Source organism: Hyperoodon ampullatus (assembly GCF_949752795.1).
Source record: "Hyperoodon ampullatus genome assembly, chromosome: 11".
Lineage (NCBI taxonomy): Eukaryota > Metazoa > Chordata > Mammalia > Artiodactyla > Ziphiidae > Hyperoodon > Hyperoodon ampullatus.
In genome coordinates this window covers 31,362,441-31,382,223 of record NC_136924.1, presented here as the reverse complement: position 1 = coordinate 31,382,223, position 19,783 = coordinate 31,362,441, and the positions used below count along the sequence as shown (strand labels likewise).

Below are 19,783 nucleotides of genomic sequence, written 5' to 3'. Positions count from 1 at the left end.
CCACTCTCTCACTTTGTCACAGCTTAACCTTCCCTGCAACAGAGAGTTTTATAAAGCACTTCTGTTCCATGTCCAGCTTCATGCTTTCCCCTAAGGGCACGGGACTTCAGTGCAGGCCTGGGCAGTGTGGGTCAGGCACACAGGACTCTGTGATTCTCACACTGGCCTTCTCTCTGCTGGGCCTTTGGAAGACCTACATAGCAGATTATCTAGGGTTAATTTTTGGTAGAGGAAAAAAAAAGAGTATTTTGTAAGCTATAATGTAAATTAATTGAAACGGTCCTCATTTTGACCAAGAAAAGAGGATGAGCCATCTGCAAGGGAGTCCCACTCGGACTTCTAAACCTCTGGGCTGAGGGTTTGTGTCATTTTTCTGCAGTTTTTGGTCTGTATGCGAGTTGGGCATCTTTCCCCTCCTTTGGTGGCTCTGAAATGTTATTCTGACATATCCACCATGCAGCCAGATGCCTTCCTGACCTATTCATTGTCAAGCAGCCCTGAGCCCTAAATAAGGAACAAATGTCATCCCAGGCCTACTTTCATCCGCCACTCACTACAAAATCGGTGACCTTTTCCAGATCAAGCCTGAGACAACAGCTTCTTTGTGCAGCCAGCCCACCTGAGACAGGCCCACCAGAGCCGTCCCTACAGTGCCTTTCCTGGAGGCCTCCTGTTCATCCTCAACTCTTTCTGCTTCCCCTGGCATTCCTGTGAGCAAGGAAAATGTCCTTTCTCCTCAAATGTCAGCTCAGCTCTGCTTTCCCAGCCCTGCCCCCCATCTTCTCTAGTGGAGGCTCCGCCCCCATCCCTCTCCATCCCTTCATCTACTTTACTTTCATGTTATCTCTCAGCACCACTCGGCATTTTATCATATATCTATTTGTGGTCCAGCTCCCCTACTAAAGCGAACGTGCCAGTAGACAGGGACTTCGGGGTTTTGGCTTTGTTACGTTGTTGTTTATGACTCAGAACCCGGAACAGTGCCTGGCACATAATTGGTGCTTGGATGGATGGATGGATGGATGGATGAATGGATGGGTGGGCAAATTTAGATTGAAATGCAGTCTCTGGCTCCTTATGAAAAGTGACTGCTTCGTGGTCATCACACACACATGCTTTCTCCCCTCTTGCTCTCCCCCACCACTGCCCGACCATCTCCATGACTTTACCAGACAACATTGTTTTCTCCCTTGAATTTGGAAGCCTCCATTTAGTCTCTATCAGAAAGGATATCGAAACTATTAAGAGGCAAGGTCTTGAGCGTTGTTACTGTTGGTGATTTAATGCCATGCCAAGAGAAGACCATTAGCTGACTGTTACGGGTATGTTGTCCTTGGCTTGCTAAGAAAGGACTCTGTCCCAGGAGGGCAGCAATGAGCAGGCTTGTGGAGGGTGGCTTCACTAGCAGAACCCCCAGTGGTTCATGTGGCATGTTTGCTGCTCAGGTTTCAGGGGTGTTGGGTGAGAACAGTCTGTGTCAGGGCCTGAAGGAAGCCGGGGTCCATCTACGCACCCAGTTCTAGCTGTTAGTTTCAGCAGCCTTCATTTCCAAGTTGATATGGAGTGGCTGAGAAGCACAATTTTGTTAAGAAACAAGGGTTCTGGTCCATACTCACCTGTGTGATCTTGAGAATATCATTTCCCCCCGCTGCAACTCAGTTTCATCTATTATACCCTGAAAAGGTTGGACTAGATGATCAGTAAGGTTTTTGCCAGGTGTAATATTTTTAACTATATTAAGATCTCCTGTTTGTATGGTGTTCAAATTTCCTTTTAAAGTTTGCCTGTTGTTAGCATGCCTCCATAACACATATTTCAGTCTGTCTCTTGGGTCATGTGCTTTGTTTCCTTGATGAAGCCGCAGCCTTTACAAGGGGGAGAACCCTGTCTTATCTATAGATTTGGCACCCAGAGTCTGGCAAAATCCCCAATACTGGTATGTTCGGTGAACAGTACAACCCAGCCCTTTCCCCTGCATTTGCTTACCTGTTGGTTGTGCAGTGAAACATCCCAAAGACAGATAACTTGTGCAAAATTCATAAACCATCCATGCATAGGTTCTCAGAATCTGGTCGCCCTTGCATGCCACCTCTGACACCTCTTAGATGTAGAAACTTCTTTTAATCCCCTCTCTTCTCTTTCTCCTTTAACTTCATCCCAGTAAAACAACACTGAGGCTTTGGGGTCACACTTGGATCCCAGCTCCATCATTTGCTACTTAGCTGTGCAAAACTGGGCTGGTTACCTTCCATCTTTGAGCTTCAGGTTTCTTAATTGTAAATGAGAATAATAATACTAACTTTGCAGGGTTGGTTGCAGGAGCCTCTAGCACAGCACCTAAGAGGTACTAAATAATTTTAGTTGTTCCCTCCCGGGTTTAGTTCAAGACACCCCTTCCCCTCAGAGCTTTCCCAGTCAACCCTTGACAATTGTTCTTTAGGTGTCTTAGTTTATGACATCTCTATTATTATCTGTCTTGGAACATCTGAACTGACTTCTGCAAGATGGACTATAGGATGCTAACAGTCAAGGAGCTTCATGGCACCTACTGAAATGTTTCCTCCTTTCTTAGCCTGGTGTCCTGAAAACAGCGGGTGCTCAATTCATGCTGTGTGATGGCAAAGCATCTTCACCACGTGCCCTTGGTTAGGTCACGAGCCCTCGCTCTGCTTTAGTTGTCTCATCATTCAAATGAAAAGTTTGGTCCAGAATATCCCCCAGGCCCTTGCAGCTTTGATATCCCATGCTGTGATGCTGTGCCAGGTTTCTTACAAAAGTACAAAAGCCTCATCCTCAGTGCAGGAGTTTCCCTCTACACAGAGGGGCCTTGCTAAACACGAGAGGCACAGTCTTCTTGCATGAGCAGCTGGGGCTCAGCTTTCCTTCAGAAGTGGACTGGCTTGGCCAGGATATTGTTTCGGGGGAAAGACTGGCACTGGTTTCTCTCCTGGAAGAATATGCATCATGACACATGTGTAGCAGGCATTGCCATCCAAAGTTGGTGAGAGGAAGAGATCTGAGGAAGTCAATTACGAGTCTCACCATAGGTAGAGCATCTTGTGAAGGAGAGGCGGGGCAGCTGTAATGAAGTGGTGGTAAATATGAGCTTTGGAGTCAAGACTGCTTGCCTGCAAATTTCAGGTCTAGAAAGGTCTAATACAGTGACAGTCCAGAATCCCTACCTTTAGATCCCCATTGGCTTTTCTTGACACAGCCAGGTGGAGGCCTTCTGCTGGGGGGAGGCAGGGCGGGTGGGGACATGCATGTCCTCTTTTAGGAAGACTCCTTTTCCGGCTTCTCTTCCTCCTTTGTTCAACAGCAGCAAATAGTTGGGGGTGGGGGTGGGGTGGGGGGGAAGCAGCCTTCCACCTTGGTCTTCTTCTCCATTAACCTCTCCTGTCCATGAGCGTATGTTTTTAAATATCATTAAAGATCAAAATCTGCGGTTTGGAACTCAGGCGTAACTTAGGAAAAACAGAACTCTTTTTTTTTTTTTTTTTTTTAGTCTCTGCTTTACAACAAAGTGAATCAGTCATACATATACATCTGTTCCCACATCCCCTCCCTCCTGCGTCTCCCTCCCTCCCACCCTCCCCATCCCATCCCTCCAGGCGGCCACAAAGCACCGAGCCGATCCCCCCCGCGCCACGCGGCCACCCCCCACCATCCATCCACCCCACGCCCGGCAGTGTATACACGTCCATGTCTCTCCCCCGCCCCGTCACAGCCACCCCCCATATCCCCAAGCCCACCCCCAGTAGGTCTGTGTCTCTATTCCTGTTTTACCCCTAAGTTCTTCATGACCTTTTTTTTTCTTAAATTCCATATATATATGTTAGCATACGGTATTTGTCTTTTTCTTTCTGACTTACTTCACTCTGTATGACAGACTCTAGGTCTATCCACCTCATTACAAATAGCTCAGTTTCGTTTCTTTTTATGGCTGAGTAATTGATTGCACACAAATTGTGCTATATCCGTACTTTGGAATACCACTCAGCAATGAAAAGAAATGTGCTAATAATATATGTAACAACTTGGATGAATTTCAAAAACATTATGCTGGGCTTCCCTGGTGGCGCAGTGGTTGAGAATCCGCCTGCCGATGCAGGGGGCGTGGGTTCGTGCCCCGGTCCGCGAAGATCCCACATGCCGCGGAGAGGCTGGGCCTGTGAGCCATGGCTGCTGAGCCTGTGCGTCTGGAGCCTGTGCTCCGCAATGGGAGAGGCCACAACAGTGAGAGGCCCGCGTACCGAGAAAGAAAAACAAAACATTATGCTAAGTACAGGGGGTCCACCATGCAAAACTACGTGCTCTGTGATTGTGATTCTTTTTATGTGCAATTCCAGGAAAGGTTAAACTGTGGTGACAGGAGGAGATCAGGGGCTGCCTGGAGTGAGGTTCTGGGAAGTGGATTGGCTGCAAAAGAGCCACAGGAAAACCTTAGGCTGTTGGAATAGTTCTATATCCTGATGCTGATGATGGTTACATAACTGTACACAAGTACCACAATTTGTCAGACTACACTTAAAATGGATGAATTTATTGAAGTTTATTGTTCTTCAATAAAGCTTAGGGAAAAAAGAATGACTCCATAATTTCTGGCCTAAGCCACTGAGCAGCTGGAGAGAGTGAGCTGCTATTTCCTGACCTGCGTGACGCTGAGGGGAGAGCAGGTACAGAGGCGGAAAAAATCAAGATTTTGATTTGGGATATTTAAGTCTGAGATGCCTATTAGATGTCCAGAGTAGAGGTGTCAGGTGGGCAGTTGAATTTATGATTCTGGAACTCAGTGTAGAGGTTAGACTGGAGATATAAAGTTTGAAGTTATCAACATATAGTTGGCATTTAAAGCAGTGGCCTGGCGTAGATGATGGAGGACGCGGGGCAGGGATGGAGAACAGGAGAGCTCTGGGGCGTGAGGGCATCCGGGCCGTGCCAGCATTTGTAGTGAAAATTCAACAGGATAAACTGGGTAAAAATATCATTGGCCTATTGCAGTTATTCCTACCATGCTAAGGTGAAATTCACGTGGTTTCATATAAATAGCCATTTTTAAATGTGCAGTTCAGTGGTGTTTAGTTATTTACAGCATTATGCAGCTCTCTCCTCTCTCTAGTTTCAAGACTTTTTTCATCACCACAGAAAAGCACCATGTACTCATCAAATAATCACTCCACATTCCTCCCTCCCCCCCATCCCCTGCTAGTCACTGATCTGCTTTCTCTTTATGCATTTGCCTGTTCTGGATATATCATATCAAAGGAATCATATAATATATGACCTTTTGTGTCTCGCTGCTTTCATTGAGGATAACGTGTGTGAGGTTCATCCAAGTTGCAGCCTGTATCAGTGCTTCGTTCCTTTTTATGGCTGAATACATTATTTTATCTTATCATTATTCCACGCCTTTTCCCACACCGACTCCTGAGCGTGCATGAGTGAGTGTTCTTGCCTGAGAACTTTTCTCCTTCCATCCTTCCTGCCTGGGCTTTCCTTCCTCCTCGTCCCTGTGCTGATGTGAGTTGCACCGCCTTTTATTTTAGAGGCGCAGTCTACGTACTCCTCAGTGACTGACGCACACCCAGCAGCACCCCGTCTGCGTCCCCCAGGACACAGACGAGAATGGTTTCTTAGAGTCCCCTCTACCGCCTCTTTCCTGGAGCCTGATTGGCTCCAAACACAAGCTAAATTGCTGTTTTTCCAACATGAACGTTCAGCGAACAGATATAGAACCTTTAGACACTGTCCACAGTACGCTGAGCCCTGGGAGATCTGGGGTTACAAGAGCAGTGGCGTCTACCCCTTTTCCCCACGCGACTCATCCTCTTACCAGATTGCAGGGGAGTAAGCATTCTCACTTCTGCCTCTTGGTCTGGCCCTCGACCCAAGCATGTCGCCTGCACGCAGGTCCCTTGGATGCTTGTTGACCGTGATGTATGTCTCCAGCCCTTACCTCTCCCAGCATCTCTAGGCTTGTGTGTCTCTAATGTGATATTTCTAAACGATTGGAAAAAAGTAAAACCCTTGGTTTTTTACTCGGCAAATCATCCACTAATGCATTCCCACACAGCAGCAAGAATATTCTTTTCAGAACATTCAGATCACGTTGGCCCCTCACTTTCAGTACTGCCATGTTGCATCACCCAAAGGGGCACTGTTCCCATTGTCTTCTTTGCGAGTGGTGCTCTGGTGTTGTGCCTGAGACCCTTTACTTTCGCCCCCTGCTTGTCCTGCCTGGATAAACCTCCTTACTCTGGGCCCTGACCCACAAGGCCCCACAGGTGTGTCCTGCCCACTTCAGCCTCATCTCTCTCACCATCAGCTTACCATCCTCTCCCTGGCCTGCGTGTCTCAGTCCCACTGGCCTTGAGTCCTTTGAGACGTGTGTTTTCCTCCCGACACCAACTAATTCTTCAGTTCTCTGAAAACACCACGTAGGTGTCCTACAGTTCTGTTCAGTTCTGACACTACTACCCAGTGTTAGCGACAGACCCCACAGGTTAAGGGCTCAGACCCACAAGACCACCTGTACTTCAGACACCAGTCACAAGTATTGGGTCCCGGGGTTACCCACATTTCTGTCCAATTTGGCTACAAAGTTGGGGGTTTCCAAAACCCCCTCTCCTCAGCTAGGTTTGCTGATTTGCTAGAATGACTCACAGAACTTAGGGGAGAGCTTTATTTACTGTTACTCGTTTATTATAAAGGATGCAACTCAGGGACGGCCAAATGGAAGAGATGCACAGGGCAAGGCATGGGGGGAGGAGTGTCCCCTCTGCGGGCCCACCACCCTCCCAGAACCCCTGTGTGTTCACCGACTCAGAAGCTCTCAGCCTGTAGCCTGTGGTTTAGGGGTGTGTGTGGAGGTTCCAGCAGGCAGGCGTGGGTGAATCACTGACCATTGGTGATTAACGCAGTCTCCACCCCACCTAACTCTCACCCGGAGGTTGGGGAGTGGAGCTGAATATTCCAAGCTTCTAATCAGGGGTTGGTTTTTCTGGCAAGCAGCCCCCATCCTGATGCTGTCTAGGGGCTTCGGAGGGTTTCCTCATTAGAACAAAAGATGTTCTTATCACTCGGGAAATTCCAAGGATTGTAGGAGCTCTGTGCCAGGAAGCAGGGACAAATACCAAATATCTTTCTGTGACACCACAGCCTTCATCTTGGTCAGGCTTCCCACTGCAGGGTTTTAGCAGTCACTGTTTGCGTTGCCTTGACACTCTAAGCATCTCCCTTCGGATCTTGATTTAATCCTTATTTCTTCAGGTAACCTCCTGGCTGACGTCTCCTCTTTCAGACCCTGTGCATTACTCTGGACCTCTCCCTCCCAGTTCTTTCAGAGTCACAGTTCCACATTTGTTGGTGTGATTGTCTAGTGACCTTGCCCTATGGGATGGCTGAATTATGTGTCCCCAAAAGTTCATCTGTTGAAGTGCTAACCTCCAGGGTCTCAGAATGTGACTGTATTTGGACTTAGGGTCTTTAGAGAGGTCATTAGGTCATGAGGTCATTAGGATGGGCCCTGACCTGATATGATTAGTGTTCTTGTAAGAAGAGGAGATGAGGACACAGACACACAGAGGCATGACCCCGTGAGGACCCAGAGAGAAGGTGACCATTTACAGGGGCAGGAGACAGACCTCAGAAGAAACAACTTGCCAGAACCTTGGTCTCAAACTTCTAGCCTCCAGAACTGTGAGAAAATAAACATCTGCTGTTTAAGCTACCCAGTCTGTGGTACTTTGTTACAGCATCCCTAACAAACTAATACACACTACAAGGATGTTAGCTCCACTGAGGGCAGGGACCATCTCAGGGTTTACCCATCATTGCCTCCCTGAAGCCCAGCACAGTGCTTGGCTCTATATGTATTCAGTAACTATTTGGTGAATGGATGAATGACCTCTCTCAAGGTGATGACAGACATCTTTGAAATATGGACGTTTCATAAACCCTGTACTGAGTGGTTCCAGGCCAATGTTCCTCTATCCTTTCAGTATCTCTGTTTTGAATTTCCTGCCTGTCTTTCCTCCCTGAAGGAGCATTACTTCATCTCGATAATCTGCCCAAAGACCAGCCTTAAGAATATAGAGAGATTTTGTGCTCAAGCTTCCTGAGTGCTTCTCAGCCAAGCAGGGGCCTCTCCTGGTAACTCCCACCTTCCAGGCTGTGTTTCAGACTGTAAAGTTTGCTCAGTATCTGGCCTCTGCATAACTAGAGTATCAAGGAGTAATAATGCTGTAATCTCAGAAATGCTATTGGGGAAAAAAAATTAAGTAATATCTACATAAGACCCAGAAAGGCTTGGTAATAATGATAATACTTAAAGTTGAGTGGTAGTTTGCAGCCTTTCATTTCACTCTTAAAACAATCTTATGATGGCATGATGGTGAATTTTATCATCATCCCTTTTATAAAATGAAAATAATAAAAAAATAATAAAAAATAAAGTTCAAAAATGGAGTAGTCTGGGCTCCCCTGGTGGCGCAGTGGTTGAGAGTCCGCCTGCGGATGCAGGGGACATGGGTTCATGCCGCCGAGCAGCTGGGCCCGTGAGCCTTGGCCGCTGAGCTTGCGCATCCGGAGCCTGTGCTCCGCAACGGGAGAGGCCGCAACGGGAGAGGCCACAACAGTGAGAGGCCCGCGTACCGCAAAAAAAAAAAAATGGAGTAGTTTGGGCCCGGGTTGCACAGTTAATAATTGGAAAAGCCAGAACTTAAATGTTGCCCTTTGAATCCTGCAAGCAAGTGCTTTTTCTGCAACCCCAGTGGGAAAAGTTAGAGGATTGCTCCTAGGCACTATTATTAGTGATTCAAGGAGTGTCTGTGAATGAAGGATCTGAAAGATACCAACCAACTGTTTTTAAAAAGAGACCAACCCAACAAGTCCATGGATGGCAGTGGTAGCTGGATGCAGGCCAGCTGTGCTCCCCGAGCTGAGGCCTCATCTGAGAGGTGATAGCAGCCGAGCGTCCTGGGAGTCTGTGTGATAAAAGCAGCCTTGGAAGGGAGCCCAGCGGCTGGCTCCACATCCCTTTTTCATTTTTCCCGTTTCCAAAGACCAAAGATCACGGAAGGTAGAAGAGAGAAATCATTATTTGAGACTGAGCAGGAGTTTTTAAACTGTAAATTAAGTTAATGCGGGCCCACTTGGGGCTGACTTGGGAGATAGGGAAGCTTGGTCTTGCATCTCGGCAGATGGAATATCGTTATCTGGACCTTTATTGGATAGCAGGCTCTTTTCTGAGTCTCAGGCCTGCCTTTTCTGTTCTTCCTGGATGTCCCTGGGTAGGACATGCTCTCAGCTCAGCGCCCTGGGATTAATGCTGAAGGAAATTAGACTCAGAGTGCCCCGATGGGATCCAGAGGACTCTGCAGAGTCCTAGACCCCTGCCTGCAGCCCCAGGGGGCACCACGGCAGGAGCGGGAGGGCTAGACACCTTGACCAGCCTTTCCACCCACCCTCTCTAGGTCCTTTGGAGCTTTGCCCACAGCTGTGCCAGCTGCAGCCCTTCCCCTGGGGAGAGGAATGCCTTGCAGATTGTTCCTAACCATGAATTTAGGTGTAAAACATAGACTTTTGCAACAGAGAGACCGGAACACAAGCCCCAGCTCTGTGGTCCTTAGTCACATGTCCTTGACACGTGTCTTTCCCTCTCTTAGCCTCAGTTTCCCTTTTGAAACATGAGATGAGCACCGTGCCCACTTCACTGGGGTTGTGGTAGGGCATTCTGAGATGATGCAAGACAAGCATGTATCCCGGTGCCTGGGCAAAGTGCTCACCGAGCAGGGGCTGCCCTGAGAAGAACGGCCTCCCCTCGCGGGGCAGCCACGCGCACACACGCAGTACAAGTGCGAGAACATGTGTGGGGACAGCCCAGCATGAGGAGGATGTTGAGAAAGGCGTTGCTAGCCTGAATAAAGAGATCTCATGGTCAGGTTGGAAGGGAGCTTTGAGGTCATCCAATCTTGTGTTTCTGCTCAGTGCAGGTAATCCCCCGCCTACAGCATGCCTGCTGGGTGACCTCCCATTCCCAAAGGTCCCCAGACCTGCTTTGCATCAGAATTCCTGCAGCTGTCCTTTGCAGAGAGACCCCCTGGCCTCACCCTGAGAGAATCTGCTTCAGTAAGAGTCCGGTGGGGTGTGCAGAGAGCAGCCAAACCAGTTGAGAAGCTTTTTGCAGAGATCATGCAATCCAGAAGGCAGTGTTTCCTTTACTGGTGTATCTCCAGCAGTTGGTACAGGGCCCAGTGCACAGCAGGGACGTGGTGAATACCTGCTGGATGGGGGTGGAATCACGCAGCCTCGGAAGCCATGCTCAGGAGCTTCTCCCTGGAAATGCAGCTCACTTCTGTCTGGGTGAACTCCAGTGATACTTACGGTCTTGCTTACAAGAAGCAAAATCTATCTTCCTTCAATCTTAACTCATGCAGCCTATTTCTACCTTCTAGAGTGACACTGATTCTAATTCCTCTTAGAAGGGATTATCCCTCAGCTATAGAGGTCAGTAAGGGTGAAGTATTTTTCTCCAAATGAAATCAGGGTTGGCTGAACAAGGTATAAACTGGAGCCGGGGGTGCTTCATCAAGCAGCCCCAAGGAAACAAAATGATGGACAGCAGGACCTTTTTAACTAGAGCACATGGATTCCATCTCAAGGACATGCAACATAAACATGGGGCACATAAACCTGGTTCAGGGTCCCCAATGCAGCCCCGTGAAATAGAAACCTTTACTATTTTACAGAGGAGGAAGCTGAGGAACTACGAATTTGCCCAGGCTTACCATTCAAGCGTAGAAGAGCTAGAAATGTGAACCAGATGAGAATTATATTAAAGTTTAAGGAAGGAAGAGGAGGCCAAGTTGGAGAAGCTTAAGCATTGGGAAAAAAAAAAACAACAGGGAGCGTAGAGCCGGTGGTGGAGTCCTATATCTTGCGTTGACGGCGTGTTTCTAGACACCTCCATCCCCTTCTCTGGGCTTCATCTGTCAAACTAGGCAGTTCCAGAGGAATTATTAAGTCCTCCGCAGCTCATGTGAACCTCTGTGTTCCCAGAGTGCATTTAGCTACAACCAAACTGAAGAAGTCGGAGCTGTGAAACCTGCAAGTTCCGAAACAGTCCTTTTCAACCCTTTCAGGGCTGTTTGTGTCCCATCTTCACGGGAGATGTTTTATTATTCTACACCCACTAGCCGGGGGCACCTATGGCTGTGAAGCGGTTCTTTCAGATGTTTAGTAAATGGCAATGTGATACTCTTATGTTTTCCTTATTACAGCCATGCTGTACTCAGACATGCATGGAAGAATGGTACTATTAAAGGCTTTTCTATTTTAAAATAGCTTAGTCGAATAAACATGAGGTTGGAAGGGCATTGTTGTTTTCCCCGCTGATACTCAGGACAGCCCCTGGTGCTAACATTTTAATATTCCCCTGCTGCTCTAAGCACAGCTGGTTTGATGTGCAGCAGTGGTTGGCAGACTCCCTCTGTGCACCCAGGAGCTTTCCTGGGGGTGGGAAAAAGGTAGCACTGGAAGCATCCATCATCAGGGCTAGAGCTACCTGCTCCTGCTGTTTACCTGGAGAGGCTAACTAGTGCACAGCCACTTCCACGCCATTCACATAGAGCTCATCAGTTCTGGATGGTCTAGATTTGTGGGTTGTAGATAATATTTATTTTTCATTTCTTCATTCATTCATCCAGCCAGCCATTCATCCACACTGTACTAGGCCTCAGGAGCATTACATTTTTCACTCAAGGAAGCAAAGTCATCAAATTTGTACTTTTAAAATATTTCTACAGCTGAGTAAAGCAAAATAGAATGGCAAGGGGCACCCCTGAGGGAAAGGTGATCAAGGATGAATCTGCTAAGGTATCAGGGAAAGAGAGATGATGAGGATAGAGCAAGGAAGGAGATGGGTGTGAAAAATAATAGATAAAATCTGTAGGAGTTGGTTTTGGCAATGATGTGAGGGGTGAGGAGAGGGGGATGTCAAGCTTGATTCAAAGGTCCTAGCTTCAGTGACAGGTTAAACCTTGACGCTACTAACCACAAAAAGGCAGGAGTCAGACTGTTATTTAGGAAGAGAAAATTGTGCATTTGATTTTGATCAGTTTGAGTTGAAGGTGGCTGTGAAAGAGCCAAATGAAGATAGTTGGATTTAAGAGTAAGAAGCTCTGGGGCTTCCCCGGTGGCGCAGTGGTTGAGAGTCCGCCTGCCGATGCAGGGGACATGGGATCGCGCCCCCGTCTGGGAAGATCCCACATGCCACGGAGCAGCTGGGCCTGTAAGCCATGGCCGCTGAGCCTGCGCGTCCCCAGCCTGGGCTCCGCAATGGGGGAGGCCACAACAGTGAGAGGCCCGCTTACCGCAAAAAAAAGAGTAAGAAGCTCTGGAAAGTAGTCTGATATGGAGATGGGTGATGATCTTCCCCTCAGTGGTATTTGAAGCTGTTGAGTTAGATTCCATCATCCAAGGATACAACGTAGAGCAAAAAGAGGGGGCCAAGGATGGGAGTTTGGGAGCCCAGCATTCAGGGGAGGCAGAGGGAGGGGAGCCCCATGAAGGAGGCAGGGAAGGAATGTCCAGAGGGAAGAAAACAGCCAGGAGACTAGTGTTACAGAAGCTAAAGGCTTCAAAAAGTTTCAGTGGGGCTGGGGAAGGGCCAGCAGCATGGCAGCTGGGGGAGCGGCTGGCTGAATTTCGCAGAGTCCAGCCTATGCAGCTAGGGTCAGTGCTTGAATCGGGAAAACTTAGACTTTCTGAACAATGACCATCACAAAAGGGAAAAAGGGAGATGCCTTTAGCTGAGCATCTACCACGAACCAGGCACTTTATGGTACTATCTTATTTATCAATACATCCATTCTTAGAGGCAGGGGGTGGGGATTCTATTCTTGCCCTTTTACTGATAAGGAAATTGAGGCTCAGAGAAGTTATGCCTTGGTCAAGCCATACTGAACTGGAGCTTGAACTCTGTTTTGCCTGGTTGTAAAACCCTTTGTCTTTCTAATTTATACCTGGTGGGCAAATGCCCCGCCTACCCTTTCCACATTCATTGTGCCACGTGGAAGCATCACCAATCCCTGCTTCCCTGGGGCCTCACCTCCTGAATGGCAGCAGCCCTGCCTTGAGCCAAAAGCTGCGGAAGGAGGGAACCAGGGGAGTTCCCAGTCTGGAGCCATCCTTCTGCTGTCTGGTGACACCGACACCGGGGCCCCAGCAGAATAGCAAGCTTGTTCGCTCTTGTCTGGCTGTTAGTGGTGATGTATGAATAAGCAAAGAAGACAGCTTCATTTTCCTAAGTTAACTTGTGCCGAGAGTAAGGAAGACGGGAAACAGTGCACTTAATCATAACCACAGGGCCAGCGCAGAAAACAATGACAGAGCCTTTTCTGTTCATCACAGTGTTTTATTATAATAACTCCTATTATAGAGGAGACAGGCGGTGTGGAATGCTGAGGGCGGCAGCACACCAGCATCTCGTGTCATCTCCCCGAGAGGAATCCCTGGGATTGTACCTCTTAATGGGATAGCAAGCCCAGGATGGGTTTGCATCATCAAGATTAAGGCTTTAGACTTTGACCTCTGGAGACCAGGCTGTAGCTGCCACCTGGCTGGTGAGCTGGGATTGCCAGAGCTGTGAAAATAAGCTGTCTCATATGTGCTGTCACCGGGGACCTGAGGACGACTATGCCCAGAACAGTGTTCCAGGGCAGCACTGCTACCCGAAAAGCTTTGGGAGAAGCTTGGCAGCTTGGAGGTCTGTGTGGAAGGGGCAGGTGTGGCCTGCAGTGTGGCAGGGGCTGCGGTAGACAGGAAACGGGCATCCCCCACTCTCCCCATAGAATCCACTATTCCCTGCCCTCCATTCCTCCTACTTATCAGCGTTTCTGTCATTGCAAGTACCATGCTGCTTCATAATTGTTTACCTGTCTCCTTCCAACTGCCTCTAGGGTGCAGACTATGTTTTATCTGTCTTTGATTCCTTAGTATTTTGTGTGGTATCTGACACAAAGCAAACCCTCAGTCGATATCAAACTGAACGAAAGTGTAGGTAGGGTAAGGATTGTGTCAGCTAAGGAAGGGAGGGGACAGCTGAGACCGAAGATGCCGAACCCAGGCCAATGGGGCAGAATATTGGGCCAGGGAATTCTGGGTATGATGATAAGAGTAGATACCTACTGAACATTTTACTATTTTCTGGGCGTTGGTAGTGGTGATGTTTGAATAAGCAAAGAACACAGCTTCATTTTCACAAATTAACTTGTGCCTAGAGAAAAAAAATGTTTAATTCTGAGGTGTGTACTTTTGTCAACGCCATGTTATAAATGAATGAAGAAACAGGCACAGAGAGGTTAAGTAACTTGTCTGAAGTCACACAGCTAGCACCTGGGTGAGGAGCCAGGATTGGAAACCAGGCAGACTGGCTCTGCCATACACTTTCTTCACCACTTTACTGTACTCAAGAAGTGTAGCACTGGAGGCGGCCACTGAATTCTGCTGGTTGATGCGCTAAATTTAGACACCACATGAGTTTTATTGTTTGCTAGGGGCCCTGCAAGGGAATCTCACTGATGACCAAAGCTGGGACAGAGCTCCCAGGCCCTGATCAATAATTCTCAAATTTTAATGTGCATCCAGATTACCTGGGGATTTTTTTTTTTAATGCAGGTTACTAGACCAAGTGGCCAGAGTTCTTTCTTTTTTTTCTTTTTTTTTTTTTGCGGTACGCAGGCCTCTCACTGCTGTGGCCTCTCCCGTTGCGGAGCACAGGCTCCGGACGCGCAGGCTCAGCGGCCATGGCTCACGGGCCCAGCCGCTCCGCGGCATGTGGGATCTTCCCGGACTGGGGCACAAACCCGCGTCCCCTGAATCGGCAGGCGGACTCTCAACCACTGCGCCACCAGGGAAGCCCCCAGAGTTCTTATTTAGAAGTGTTATGTGATGAGGGAATTAGTATGTGATATTACCCCCATAGCCCCAGATCCTGAGAGATAAGACAAAGGAGAGCAAAATGTCACCTTATTTTACTGATAAAAGTTAAATAGGAGGTTTTGACTTAGATGTGCATCTACGGTGGATATTCATAATACCAACCCCAGAGCTGGAATCGCCCACCCTGTCACAGGAAGCGTGGGGCGACTTCAGCCTCATCCGGAGGGGACCTGCCCTGTACAACTGATCCAAGGTGGAGCTCTGCTGGCACACTGGCTCCTGGGAGGAAGAAGAAGGAATGGCTAGGCCACCTGAACTCGGTTCTCTCTGAAACTCACCAGGTCAGGTAACTTCTTCCCTGCCCTTGGGGAAGAGGAAGGATTGGGGTAAGAAGCCAGGAAATCCCTCCTTCACAAAAGGAAAGATGTAGAGGGAAGCAGCCTTCCGGTCACAGTTAACTTCACAGTTGAGGCCTGGGAATCTGCACTTTTAACAAGAAGCCCAGGTGTTTCTGTAGCAGTTGGTCCTCAGACCACACTTAAAGAAACAAACTTCTAGAAGGACTTGTGCTAGATGGCCAAAAGAAAACCATTTGGATGGGGTCACTGTCTTTCAGAAGCTGACCGATGAGCTTGAATGATGATATTTAAGAAGAGCTATTACAGGGGCTTCCCTGGTGGCGCAGTGGTTGGGAGTCCGCCTGCCGATGCAGGGGACACGGGTTCGTGCCCCGGTCCGGGAAGATCCCACATGCCACGGAGCGGCTGGGCCCGTGGGCCATGGCCGCTGAGCCTGCGCGTCCAGAGCCTGTGCTCCGCAACGGGAGAGGCCACAACAGTGAGAGGCCTGCGTACCGCAAAAAAAAAAAAAAAAAGAAGAAGAAGAGCTATTACATGTATAGTTTTTAATATGCCCCAGCCCCTGTGGTTAGCCCTTAACACATATGAAGTCATTTAAACATGTGAAGTCACAGCAGTTAGATACTGGGGCAGAGAGAGGTTAAGTAATTTCTTCAAGGCTGCCCAGCTAAAAAGTGGCAGGGCTAGAAATTGGAACCAGGCAGCCTGGCTCCAGCCTTCCCCTCTGGCTACACTGCTGCACGTGGTTCCCGATCCACGGACACAGACCTCTGCAGGGGTGAAGGCAGTTAGCCCAGGGTATTCACAAGCCCACTTGCAAAGCCCAGCTGTCGCTTTAATCATCAACAAAGCAGCTAATGAATTCATCTAAAAAAGCAAAATGAAATCTTAGTAGCTGTTTATTATTTTGCCTTCTCAACCAGTGGATATTAAAATTACAGCTATCATGGTGCTAATTAAGGATTTTGTTTTCTTAACCTTAAAGAGGACTTGCCTATGTGAAAGGGCCGCTTGCCACCATCAAAGGATATGCAGCCCAGGTGCAAAGTGACAGAAGGAGAATTTGGATGTTATTCTTTGAGATAACATGGCTTAAGGTTAACCATGCAAAATTACTCCTTCTCTGAAGATGAAGCCCTTGAGTTGAAGGCTCCAGTAGAGCAACCCATATAAAAGATGCTTTCAGGTGCTGCCACCCCATCTTTGCAGTTTTCCATGCAACTGAGGAAGATGCCAGAGTTCCCAGAGCTGACTGAGAGAATATGTTGATGTTGGCGAATGGGGAGAGGATGAAATGCTTTGCAACCTCAGCAATGTGGGGACACTAATACACTAACATAAGTGGTCTCCATTCAGGAGAGATTTACGCACCAGATGTCATTTATTTAGCAGACATTTATTCATGCCTATTAGTGTGTTAGATATTATGCAGTCCTTGCCCTTGGACAAATGGAGAGGTGGACATTTACAGATGAGGTGTGTGTGCTTGAATATCACCCATTCCGTCCTTGACAGGACATAAGTCAGCCGATGGCAAAAATACCGGGAGGAAGCGCTAAGTAGAGATGTCCCCCCATCTAATGCAGGAATTCACAGTCTGCTTCTTGCTAGAGATGGGCCTTTACTGGTAGGGAGTGGCAGGGGGCAAGGCTGGTGGGAGCTGTATGAGTAAGACATGGAGATGAGGGCACAAGCAGTGAAACTATGCATTTTCGTGTGGCTGTTAGAAAATTCACCTGAAGGAGCAGGTCGAGGCAGAATACAATTCACGGAATATCCGAAAGTGGAACTTGGACTTTCAGATGGCTGAAGATTACCTTTCCTGAAGTTCACATGGCCACCCTGAATTCCATGAAACATTATTCCCCTTTATCGGTTCTGAGCACATGACACCCTTCTTTCATCATGCCAAAAAAAACCCATGGTGGCGCCAACCAGGGGTCATTAGTAAGAATGAACCAGCTCCCCCAAGGACCCCACGTGCCCTTTGAGTCCCAGCCTCAGAGTGAGGTTATTAAACAGGCTCTCTAACAAGGTTACAGCATCAAGACTCAGCACACGGCTTTCTCGGCTGAGGGCGCTGCACCTTTCAGATCTGTTTTGCACGAACGTCCCAAGCTTGTTGCGTGTGGAATTGATGAGCTCTTGCACTTTCTGAATTGGCGATCTGTTTTTCTGAGGGGTTCTACACGTTTTGGTTGTGATTATATACAGTGACACAGTGGGTGGTAGTATTTCTCCTATGCCGCTAATTTATGGATTTGTGCTGGGGCAGTGATTTAGATGGGAGCTCGATAAATTGATCAAATAAATTACACCAAACCCACACACCATCATTTCAGGGAGCTGTCATCACACCAAAGAGGTTCTGTGTCACCCAGCGTGGTATTCCAGGAGAACCATTGTGTTTTCTTCACGGGTTGCTAGGCTTTCATTTGGTCAGAAAGGGCTTTATTTCTCAGACTGGCCAACAGTATAAGGATTTTAGCTCCAGAAGACATCAGTTAGCCGTGGAAGACAGTGCCCATTAGTCCTGGGACCTTTAGCAAGTTACTTAAATTTCTGAGTCTCATGGGGCCTCCCTGGTGGCACAGTGGTTGAGCGTCCGCTTGCCGATGTAGGGGACACGGGTTCGTGCCCCGGTCTGGGGGATCCCACATGCCGTGGAGCTGCTAGGCCTGTGAGCCATGGCCGCTGAGCCTGCGTGTCCGGAGCCTGTGCTCCGCAACGGGAGAGGCCACAGCAGTGAGAGGCCCGCATACCGCAAAAAAAAAAAAAATTTCTGAGTCTCAGTATCTCATCCTGTAAAATGTGGGCTTATAATTTCTACCTCAAACGTTTGTTGTAAAGGTAAGCAGTAATGCGGAGACAGTGGAAAGAATCTGGATGTCAGATAACTATAGATTCATATCCTGGCTCCAGGATATGCAAGTCATACAAATCATGGTCCTCAGTTTCCTAGTTTGTAAAATGCTGTTGATAATAGTTGCAAGGGAATACCTTCTGCACATGGCATGATAGGCTTGTCTAATAGAAGATAGTTGATTCTGATGGCTACCTGCCCCACCTAGAAGACCTGAGTCCAGAAACATTAACACTCTAAGAAATTGGGGTGAGTGGAGGACTCAACTGAGGTGCTAAAGCTGCTCAGAAATTGATTGAGAGACCTGACTCGCCTTTGATGTTGGCCTCAGTACAGTAGAGGGCGAGGCCCAGGTCAAAGCCAAGCGCTGGGGACAGAGAAGCAATTGTTCCTCTAGAAAACACGCCTGCCTTGACATGATGCTTGTTGACAAAAGACAGAGTGGTTGTGAGAGTAAAAATGCTGCAAGAATGTGGCTCTTTTCTGGGGGCTCCCTTCTCATTAACCAAGGGTCCTTTCTTCCTCTCTGAGTGAGAAAATTACCTCAGCTCCTGCCTCAAAAGCCAGTAAATTAATATACATTGGGAAATAGTGAACTGGAACATTTGAAGAAGAGTATGTCAGTAAATAAATATGTGTTACGTGAGTTAAGAGATAGATGGACAGATGGACGGATGAATAGTTTGGGATTCTGGCTTTGTCACAGATTAACTGGATGACCTTGGACAAGTTAATTAAGTACTTACTCTGGGCGACCTCCATTTCTTTTCTATAAAATAGGGATAATGAAAATGGCTGGGCTGCCTAAGTGTGAGAATTAAACATATTAATACAAGTGAAGCATTTAGATAAGAGTTTGGCACCTCAGAAAAGCTCCCAATAACAAAATCTGTGTTACGATGATTTGCCATTGTTGTATCTGCTGTTCAGTACTCACTGTCCCACGTGGCTTGGCTTCTTTTAAGACCTTTGCATTCTCTGTACTTCACAGGTCAACAGGTCCTGGGCCTGGTAGAGAACCAGAGTGATTGGTACCTCGGAAACCTGTGGAAAAATCACCGCCCTTGGCCTGCCCTTGGAAGGGGCTACAACACAGGTAAATCATGATGGTGGCTTGCTGGGGGTGGGACAGGAGGTGGGCCAAAGCACGGGAGAAGGCCACCTGGTTGTCTTAGTTCTGCACTGGATGGTACATAAGCCGTTGGCCTTCTGGTTCTTGCTTAGGGCTGCAGCTACAGGCAAAGTCGCTACCGGGCCGTGGCAGTCCATGGCATTCTCACCAAAAAGCCCCTCTCCTGACTGACTGTCAGCCCCAGATCCAGCGGGACAGCTTTACGAGTGTGACCTGTAGGTTCCTTGGCTCTGTTAATAGAGACTAGAGATCATCGTGTCCACTTTAGGTCCCCAGGGTCTGTGTGCATCCTCAGCATTCAAGATTCATCTTTGTATGGGGAGCAAAGTTGCTGATGTGTATTGACTCAAAGTTTCTTGTCAGAAGTGACATAATTTCTTTTTTGTTTTATTTTGTTTTGTTTTTTCCCTTTTTTTGTATAATTGAAGTATAGTTGATTTACAATGTTGTGTTAGTTTCAGGTGTACAGCAGTGATTCAGTTATACGTG

At 47.9% G+C, this 19,783-nt stretch overlaps 1 protein-coding gene across 4 annotated transcripts in view; it reads left to right on the top strand.

Annotated features, from left to right (window-relative positions):
- LARGE1 (LARGE xylosyl- and glucuronyltransferase 1) overlaps positions 1-19,783 on the top strand; it is a gene marked incomplete at its 5' end in the record, with an annotated part of 449,451 nt that overhangs the window by 319,305 nt on the left and 110,363 nt on the right. For all 4 annotated transcript variants that reach the window (XM_079714495.1, XM_079714492.1, XM_079714494.1 and 1 more), the window contains one exon: positions 19,154-19,258. In XM_079714495.1, coding sequence (XP_079570621.1) covers positions 19,154-19,258 — 105 coding nt within the window. The remainder of the gene's footprint in view (positions 1-19,153; positions 19,259-19,783) is intronic.